We start from the raw sequence: 10,523 nt of genomic DNA, 5'->3' as shown, positions 1-10,523 counted from the left end.
GGGGCTGTTCACACGTCTGAAGCCAGAATTCTCCCTACAAGTCAGCCTGACAAAGACGCCTATCATCAACCAGACGAAGTCAGCGCTAGTTCATTACATACATTACAGACTCGATTGACTTCCGATGACATTTGACGTTTTAGCTTTAATTACTTTTACACCCATTTATACCTCGTGCTGCAGTTTCATAGACCCTAGAGACTCTCCTGTGACACATAAATTGAGTTCAGCAACTAAATAAACCCTTGCTGGACGATACCTCTGTGTAACTTTATTTATTTCTAATGTATTTGTGCCTGTTAAGGGTCCAACTGTAAAAACAACATGCTCTCAGTTACCCTCTGAAATGGGCATGACGCTGCATGTTTTACACGTGTTTTCATTTTTTAAGTTGTAGGCCTGCAACTTTAAAAGGCTGGTTTATATAGTTACGAAACTGTGAAACCTTCCTCCAGTTCCCAATAACATCTCTTTTTTCTCCCCGATTTACGCACGTTGAAGTAACACTCCAGTCATTTTGAGTGAGATTCATCTGACGTCAGAGATGCTTTAAAACACCGTGTGTCTAAGAAAATGTGGTTAATAGCACCTTTTTCTAAAGCAATATATGTAGCCTAACCTGTTATGAACATCAATGTCTTTCATATGGAACAAAAAAAAACTAAATAATTGCGCACATATCAATGATTAAACGGTACTTTTTTCCTTTTGAAAATCGCTGGGGAAGCAACTGATGGAATTAAACATGGGACTCTCTTTCGTCCTATAAGGATCTGGGAGCCTGTTCTTACCAATCAATTGGCAGGCAACAGTAAAACACAGGAAGGTGGCAGTAGAGCGGAGACCTGCGGTCTCGCATTATTTCTGGATATCGGGATCTCTCGACAATGTCATATCCGCAGCTGGGATATCATTACTCGTCTGCACCCCAGGTAAGACTGGCTTTATTGATTGTCAAATGGTTTATATCGTATTAATTTTGGGAATGTGCATTATAGAGTGCACAGTACTTCAAGGCAAGTTCAAAAGTAGAGAGAACGATATCCGCAAAATATCTTTACTGTACATATGATTTTAATAAGAGTAAGTTTGCCCTTCCGCTTTCTAGCAAAGATAACCCGCAAGATGTAGATTACGAATTTTTACCTTGATGTGGATTTTCAAGATTAGTTACTAAGAATTTGTTTCATGTTTATCAGATCATAAATCATACCGTCAACGTGTTCCCTTTAAACGTGCGAGTCGTTGCAAAGAGGAATTACATATGAAGCTATGTTTAACTCTTTACGTCAACATAGAATCTCTTTTGTGCCATTGTTTCATGTGTACTGTATTATCCACCTTTTCAAGATAAAAAAAAAGCTATCCATGTAGATTTTTTTGCATCCATTACAAATTTCACCACGAATATTAAGGACAATGTGTTATTTTGTGTCCTCGTCAGTTCCTAATGGCCACCAATTCTTTGACGACTTGCTACGAATCAAGTGGCAGAACTCTTGCGGACACCGGGGTAGTTGCCTCGTCCCAAACGCCGGTGTATTGTCCTGTTTACGAGAGTCGTCTACTCGCAACCGCCAGACACGAGCTGAACCCTGCAGCCACTATGGGCGTCTATGGGAATCCGTACCCCAGCAGCCAGTGCTATGGAAACTATGTTACCTATGGCGCCGACGCATCTGCTTTTTATTCCCTGGTAAGCATTACCTGTTAGTTTTCTTGATAATGGAACAAGGGCTTTTTAGAGGCTACACCCCGATAAGGCGCTGATAAATGTTCTCAGTGTGAGTGATAAACTAATTTGGATGGACTTTAACGGCAATTATATGTATGCCATTATATTTTGGAAGCAAGTTGACATATTAATATTGGCTGGGATACAGCTTACATCCGACTGCATCAAATACAAATTTATTATGAAGTAATATAACGAATACCATCGGAATTTTGAGGGGTATTTTGAATCAAAATGAATGAGTCAAAATGAATGTGAGAAAATCATGTTATTGGATTAATCTGGTGTCTTTCCAGTAATACACTTTTTTCCTTTTGATTGTGTTCATAAAGTGTTCTAGGGCACACGCAAACACATCCTTCCAACACATGAAAAATTGGATGCACTGTGATTTTCGTTTTTTATTTATCCTAGCTGAAATAAATAAAAACACCCGGAAAGTCTCTAAAACTGACATTGCGATTTTATGCATTTATGCATCTATTTTGAGTGCTTTGAGTGAATCACCTTCCCCTATATGTCACTTGATGCAACTTATCCATTGGGCAACTTATCCATTAAACACCAACGCATTTAACTGTCTTTAATCGCATTTTAAGATGGCTGTTCTGAAAGCTTCAAAAGCGCTGGTTGCTGTATTAAGTGACAATCAATACAAATTAGTGCACGGGACAAAACGCCGTTCATTATTTCCATGGCCTCACTCTATATGTGGTCTTTTACAGAGTGCATTTGACACGAAGGATGGAACAGCGCCTGCGCATGCGGGGATCACACAATCTACGGCTTACTATCCCTATGAAGCTACCTTGGGGCAATATCAGTATGACAGGTATGGATTGATAAAATAACTATCTCACATCATATCTGATACAGATACCATTTTTCAGGTAGGATCAATATCAAAAATGAGTAGTATGTGCAAATGTCAAAACATACCAAAAGTCCTTAAAAAGGTATAAACAATTTAAAGAATATACAAATATGTACAGTACTCTTGTAAACACCTTAACAAATGTAATGACTTTTCATTGACTTTTTTTTCTTGTATCTTACGAGTTTATAGCAACACGGCTTGGTCATCATTATTTTTGAGGCCTGCTGTTTTGAGATGGTATCCTATACGTATAAAATTAGTAATCACAATGTAGCAATGTAACTCTTTGTGTCATTTTTGTTTTGCATTGAAAACTTTAATAAGGTTATTCACTCGGACCATATACTGAGCTGATAGGCTCGGAAACTATTGTCTAAAGAAATATAAATGGAATATTTTTTGATGTTCCTCAGTTTGAGCTCAATATTACATATGAATACTTCACATAAATTGTTGTAAATGAAGAAATTGCAAATGACAGTCTTCCTCAGCTTGACATTAAAATTGTGAATAAGCCTGAAACATTATTATTATAAATACGATGATAGATACCTTTCAAACAGACACTGCTTTCTGCACACATCACCAATTTAATGGCTCTGTTTGATTTTCGAGGACACTTACTAGTAAATATCATTAATAAACACTACATTCCATTCAAGTCAGTTTCCAGCGAATGACGGAAGAAGTCATAAATGTACAGAGTAATAAAACCCAAGACAACAGAAGCTAAGCATTCAAAGTGCACATCACAGTGCGATGATGGTACTGTCTTATTACAATCGTTACTGTATCTTCGATAACGTCTGATTCATCAAATTGATCTCAACATTACTGTTTGCATTGTTAGATACGGGTCTATGGATGGAGGAACACGGAGAAAAAACGCCACCCGCGAAACAACAAGTACTTTAAAAGCCTGGCTGCAGGAGCACAAGAAAAACCCCTATCCCACCAAAGGAGAAAAAATCATGCTGGCTATCATCACTAAGATGACCCTCACGCAGGTCTCCACCTGGTTCGCCAATGCCAGACGGAGACTCAAAAAGGAGAACAAGATGACGTGGCCTCCGCGCACCAAAAGTTCTGAAGAGAAGAGTTATGACGACGCGGACGAAGAGGGTTCTGAAGAACAACCAATTAAAAGCGAAATGAAAGACCATGGTTTGTTGTAGCTACCTGTCATTATATTCATCGAAACGAACACCTCCCTCTGTTTTGTGTTTAAAGCGATTTATAAGCACTTATGTCGCCCTGAGTATGTATATTACCCAGAGGCCTGTTGTTACATTGAAGAAACACGTACGTCCACATTACAATGCTATTCATTGTTGAGTGATTAAGTGTTCCCCAACGATTTGCTAATTTAAGCAGTGGCTGTTATTTGTCTGTAGCTATGCATAGCTTCTACAGCAATGATTAAATTCGCGCTTCATCTTGTTTATCTTAAGATGTCGCATTCACCTGAACGCAGATTTTACTGAAAACGTGACCACTTATATTGTGTAACCTTTCTTTTCAGATGACCGATGTAAGAAAGACAAAGATCCGCAGTTAAGTGATCTAGAGGATATCGATTCGATTGAGTCGGAGAGCTCTGAATGCGATCTGAAGTCACGCTTTCATATGAACACCCATATGTGGACGGCGGATTGTCGGAATGACCACTCCAAAGAAACACCTTTGAATATTTCCGTGCCAGTTTCTCTTGGATGTGACGAGGAGTTGTCCAAGAGCTGCCTGAGAGCGGCTCCGGAGGATTGTGAACACAGTGGGACCAAGGGCAGGCCAGCAAAAGCCTTCTACCAACAAGGTCACCAAATATCAGAAAACAAACCAAAAATATGGTCGCTTGCGCAAACCGCTACGTCTTTGAACCAAGCCGAGTATCCTTCGTGCATGCACAAAAGTCAGCTGACTGTACCCGCCTCTCCAGGTTTTTCGTCTCCTGTGGTGACGGACAGACAACAGGACTCACCCGTTGCTACCCTTCGAAACTGGGTGGACGGGGTTTTCCACGACCCCCTCTTTCGACACAACACTTTGAATCAGGCACTGGCCAACACTACCGTGCCTTGGGCCGCGACCAAAGGTGCCATACTGGAGACAAGTGCCCTTGGGCGTTCAGTTGGAAACAGCGGAATCAAGGAGCACATAACTAATTTACAGCATAAAGACTCAGAGAAAGACAACATGGCATTCCCTAAAACGGGAAACAAAACGTTCTGCTCTTAACAAGCCAAAATTTCACCTCACACAGCGCTGGACATGGCCACGAGATGTACTGTTGTATTCTGTACTATGTATTGTAACATGACTCACTAATGTTGGAGCACACGTTACTGCGTCTACAGCTTATCATCAGATACCAATGCCGCCAAGTTAAACTGGCATTTCACTCTTGAGACTCTTAGTCAGGGTCAACGTGAAGGGTATTACTTTCTTTTTCAAACGCACGTAAAATTTACATAGAGGTTTAAATGAAAGTTTACAACTGTGGGAAGGCATGTTTTTTTTTTCTTTGAAGCTCTGTCACATGTTGCCAATGACAAAGTGCGTATCACTGCTGTAAAATATCACACGAATGCACAAGTTTCCTAAAATTGGAAGGACGTGTCTATAATTTGTACGCTGAAATAAATTGGAACTTTTGGGAAAAACGTCTGCTGTGTGATTGCGTTGCACGAATTCGGTGTCCTTGGTGCTGAAATGTCCGGGGCCATTAGGGGGATTACTTCATCAATAGAAGCTCCGTCATATGTACATGGGGGTAAAGCAAAGATTTTCTGGTAATTTTCTTAAATTAATTGAACTGTCTAACATATTGGACTTGGTTTGGGAAGGAGTGACATTTGCCTTCAAAAGTGGCGTGATGTTGACCAGGCCTTCAGGTTTAAAAAGTTCTGGAGGGTTAACTGAATCATTACCATTTATGAATATTCGCAACATTATTCTCTTCCACATCAATGATAAGTAGTCGTAAATAGTTGTGCATCTGAGTGTCGGTTTTTGATCTTGCATGTTCAGATGCACAATTTTACGCAATCAACAGAGAAATCATTACGTCTCTGTGGGAAATGTTTCATATGCACATGCTAATTTTTTTTCAAACAGTGACGAGTAATCACTGTCATGAATTAATGGCGAGAAAGTAAATATATTCAAGATAGAAGAGTAGCATAATATCATCTTATTATGCGCACTGGAAACGACTTGCAATTGGCCTGGATACTTCAATCATATTTCATGCCACTATATTCATTTTTATATACATCCATGATATTATTATTGAAATGTCTAAACCCCCTCACGCCAGCAACTGTCAAAACGCTAAGACAGGCTCCCCAGTACCTGAAATGTACATCAGGCAAGATCATTGGAAGCGAAATTTTGACACGGACCCCTCAATTTCCAAAGGCTCTTGAGTTAGGGAGACTGTTTCAGATGAGCCACGTCTTTAGCTGAAAAGGGCAACGGGTCTCAAAATTGTTACCAATAAAAGGGCAAAAATTAGCCGTCACGAGTGCAGTATTTGACAGTAATGGCGAAAAGTCTACTCTCCAGGGAGAAAGGTTTCCGGGAGAGGCAAAGCGCTGATGAATTTTAATATGGCAGCCAAAAGAATCAGATATCGTCAGAGGAATTAATACAAAACACGCGATTGTTGAATATAAGCAAACTAAATAGCCACTGAAACAACTTAAAGTTGTACAGTGTGTATGACCATGATATGGAAAATGAGATCAGAAATCTGACAAGGCTTGACTTTCAAGCCTTGACGAAATTAAAACGTTAAAATGTTCTGCCTTAAACAAATCTGCGTTCAGAGTTTTATAATGTTGGATGTAGTATGTAGCCTAGTTGAAAGCCGATACGAAAACGAAAATATAGGCCTATGTGTAGCATATCTGTTGCTGAAATGCTAAAGACATGTAGCTGCCATGAGAACCTAAAATTGTTTCACTTTTTCAGGTGTGGGAGAGGTTTTTTGCTTGTGTTGTACTCTACCTCAGTTTTAAGCCGCTTTGGATAAAAGCGTCTGCCAAATTAATAAATGTAAACGTGAATGTAACACTGAAAGAAACGGCAATGCCTTCTGGTTTTATTAAACACTAAACAGATATAAAAGGATCATAGACAACGATAGACTAACATGAGGTAAAGGTTGATCGTTCCTTATAGTGTGATGGATAACTACATGCACTCGATAACATCTGGATAGCCTTATCTATGGGAAGTGGCATTAACAAAACTAGTCTAAAACTGGATCCACCGGCAAGTAACATTACAGATCGACTGCAAACACACATAAGCCGATTGAAAATGAAGTAAACGTGGTTGGAAGAAGTGGGGAGGGAGAGAGAGAGCGAGCAAGCGAGAGAGTTACTAAATTACTTAGATGGGGGGAAGGGGGGGGACTTTAAACAGGAAAAAATAATTCAGCCATGACAAATTCAAACACACAGAGGAGGGCATGTTAAATTAACAGCGCTTTTTACATTGAGCCCAAATAAAACTGTAATCAGTGAGGCGTTACTTTTCATTAAGTGAATTTGACAGGGCCGACAAGGGACCAGGCCGAGGAAATAAACTACGCTCAAACCGGGAGTCATGAGATAATTCCTCAAGCTCCATTAACAATGCTTAGCCGCGGGAAATGGGCCCCTAAAAACATCTACAAATCTAAAAGCTTTATCGACCTGGTCGTCTTTTAATGACGGTTCTGCTTTTTTGACTTAAGGGAAGGAAACGTCCCGTAGAGGTAATAGCCTTCGACACAACACCTTTAAAGTGGAAAGCAGAGCAGCAGAGACTTTTAAACGTTACCTTAAGGTCTCTATTTAAGTTGTCAGGATGTCGAGACATCTCAAGAATTATTTCAAATAAAAATGTAGCCCCTCTGGAGAATATAGACAAAATATTTTCTGTTTGATTTTGTTACATAAGCAATATGGCTAGTATCGATTGGAAAAAAAAAAACTTTATATAGTGGAAAAATTCTCGGTGTTAAAAGTAATAGATGTCATATTCTGTGCATAGTATTGGGTACTACGACCATGTATTCATACAAAATGTATTTCCTGTCTGCTTATATGAGGTGGGGGTCCCCCTTAGAAAAACAGCAATTAATGCGGTATTTATGATGAAACTGGAGAGGGACCACTTAAAAAGGAACGGTGTCATCCCTGTAAATAAATGACCGAAGGGTTGGTTTTCTAGAAGGAGAGAATTTTTAAAGATTTATTTATTTATTTATTGGTTGGAACAATTATTTATTCCTCCCTTTCAACATGGGAAGAGGTGAATTAGTTAATGTTCAAACGTCCTGTTATTGCATGCATTGATGAGACGGAGTTATCCGTTAATATTAGAAAGGTTTTAATCCTGTAACAGCAGCAGACTACACATATAAAACTCACGGGCCGTCTTGCACAAGAGATTTTTACATGATTTTGCATGTCTACCGAACTAACAGAGATGCTAGTAACCCTAACAAACCAGAGTATTGTAAATGATACATAGTACTGTTAGAATGTCAAGTTACACATAACTTAATCACAACATCGTGGATAGCGTTGTTATATGATTTTTACTTGTTTTATATATTATTTATTCCAGCTACCACAATCGCGCGAGGCCATGTTCTGCCAGCACGTCCGAAATGAAAAGTCAAAGAAAAAAGAGAAAAAAAGGAAAACATCCATAGACATAAAGAAAGCGGGGAAAAAAAAAGTTAGAGTCTGGGATGTAGGGAACGTTAAGTTTTAATAAGAACTGAGGAGAAATCTGCCAGTGCCTTGAATGAACAATTTCTTGCTAAATAATTTAAGATAAATTCATACGAGAAATAAATTCTCATTCAACTTTATAAATAAGTTACGTTTAAGAATATAAATAACGCACGTGGCTTTCTCTTAAAGTTTACTTTCTCCGGCACATTCCTTAAATAGAAAATGAGAACACGCTTTGTAGCAATGGATAATTGTAGTGAGCAGTAAATCAACAACAACAACAACAACAACAATAATAATAATAATAATAATAATAATAATAATAATAATAATAATAATACATGTAGATGAGAGAACCTTTTGTCACCTCTTTTTAAATGAATGCAATGGGCACACATTGATTTTCATCTAGTTATCATTCAGTTATTTCTGTGAATCAACTACATTGTTAAATCACTGAAAACATACAAGAGACAAACATTGCCTAACCTTCTTGGCGATCTGAAACACGTATAAATGCATTCTGTTAGGGTGATATAATGGACAGAAATTCAAGAAAAAGAGGGCACTATAGGTTAGACTTTTTTCATATCTGTAGAATTTGTGATGCATCCCATATGTGTTCTATTTTGTGCCATTGAAGTGCAGGTACTATTTGTACACATATGTAACTGCATGCATCATATTTAAAATGGCAGTACAGAAAACCTTTCCATCAAAATGAACCCATACAATATCTATATATCAGATTTTTGGATTCTTTTTTTTCCACTGCTATTTTTCTTCACCAAGTTGCATAAAAATTACAATTTGATTATACAGGTTCGTAACGTCAGATTAATACTAAGAGAATGACTCATGAACACCAACAAAAATATCCCTCTTGCTGACAAATGATTATCTAAACTCCCATACCTTTATTTGCTCTGAGGTGACTGTGGATATAGCTGTGCAGATATGAGCTGCCTTTTGCAAAGTGGAGTTAACGGAATGAGTGCCATCTGTCTGCACTCGGAGCTGCGTGGGACATCCTGACCGGGCCCTGCCCAGTTCCACACACTATAAACCCTATCTGTGCAGGCCACTGAAACTTCCACTAGTGTCCCAGAAGAGGTCAAAGCCTTTAAAGTGTACTTCCACTCAATTCACTGCGAATGTTGTACTTGTAAACAATTTGACCCAGAAAAATCAGTTAAACAAAAGTATGAAATGAAACCAAGCCAAATTGATGCATCCCTAATATAAGATAATGAGACTCATGGCAAGGTAAAAACCTCAGATGGAAGAATATAAAGAAACTTTAGAGGCAAGATTCAAGACCATATTCAAGTGCTAGCTATATAATAGAATGATGGTCATGATGATGACAACGATGATGGTGGTAATGATGATTATAATTTGTAGTCATCAACAGCAACAACAGAAACAGCATCAAAAATAATACAGAATAAATGAATGCATTTATTTCTTGGCTGTATTGTTTTCAAATGAAATTTGCGATCATCAAAGTCTAAAAATACCCAGAGTTGCCGAGCAAAGCCTGACGCAGTTACACCGAAGAGGGACCTGAGTTGTTTTAATAATGATACTGTATAGCAGTTATAGCGGTTATGTGCCAGAGGCAGCATTTTGCAGGGACTTTGGAAGGGTTCTAGCTTGACTGTTTCAACTGTCATCTTAGCAGTAGGCCACCTCACTATTGTACAATTCAAACTACTGAAATAGTTTGACAAAAGCTCTCTTTTTCCACTGGCTGAGAGAGTAAAGGTAAAACCCCAGAGACAAACAGCTGCAGATGAACAGGAAAACATTTTGTATTTACTGAGATCATACGTTATTTTCCATATTGTAAAAAAACAACACATTTGGTGAAATCAGAGTAAAACCCCACCCATTGCCTGCACTATTACAACCACTCTGGAAAATATACATACACTAAAGCTCTTTCCCTTTGTTGACTGCTTCAGAGCAGTGGTCCCTTGTGTCAGATAGTTTCCGTGAGTGTTACCCTGCACGGTTACAGTAATTACTGAAGCTCTGACTAGATATTTTAACATGGTTCTAACAACAGAGTTAACACAGAATGCCTCCCTCATTCCTTGTAGTGTAATTATGTCCCGATGTTATGCAAGCACTGGGAAATGTTGACATTGTGTTTGTTTTACTCTGAAGGATATAT

The 10,523-nt window shown here is 38.6% G+C and overlaps 1 protein-coding gene across 1 annotated transcript; it reads left to right on the top strand.

Moving 5' to 3' along the window:
• Positions 1-887: 887 nt before the first annotated feature.
• Positions 888-4,847, top strand: irx4b (iroquois homeobox 4b). Its single transcript, XM_036516210.1, has 5 exons — positions 888-932; positions 1,445-1,696; positions 2,461-2,567; positions 3,463-3,776; positions 4,135-4,847. Exons 1-5 carry the CDS (start codon positions 888-890, stop codon positions 4,845-4,847), a joined length of 1,431 nt encoding a protein of 476 aa, XP_036372103.1.
• Positions 4,848-10,523: the final 5,676 nt, after the last annotated feature.

The sequence above is a fragment of the Megalops cyprinoides genome, chromosome 21 (assembly GCF_013368585.1).
Source record: "Megalops cyprinoides isolate fMegCyp1 chromosome 21, fMegCyp1.pri, whole genome shotgun sequence".
Classification (NCBI taxonomy): Eukaryota; Metazoa; Chordata; class Actinopteri; order Elopiformes; family Megalopidae; genus Megalops; species Megalops cyprinoides.
Note: the sequence above shows the minus strand (reverse complement) of the source record. Positions and strands in the feature narration are given on the sequence as shown.

What these genes read in the sequence shown, in the direction of transcription:
- irx4b (XM_036516210.1), top strand. Translation starts at nt 888, where the DNA reads ATGTCATATCCGCAGCTGGGATATCATTACTCGTCTGCACCCCAG. An exon ending in GGGCAATATCAGTATGACAG is followed by an intron (nt 2,568 to 3,462) that starts GTATGGATTGAT and finishes TTGCATTGTTAG; the next exon opens with ATACGGGTCTATGGATGGAG. An exon ending in AAGCGAAATGAAAGACCATG is followed by an intron (nt 3,777 to 4,134) that starts GTTTGTTGTAGC and finishes CTTTCTTTTCAG; the next exon opens with ATGACCGATGTAAGAAAGAC.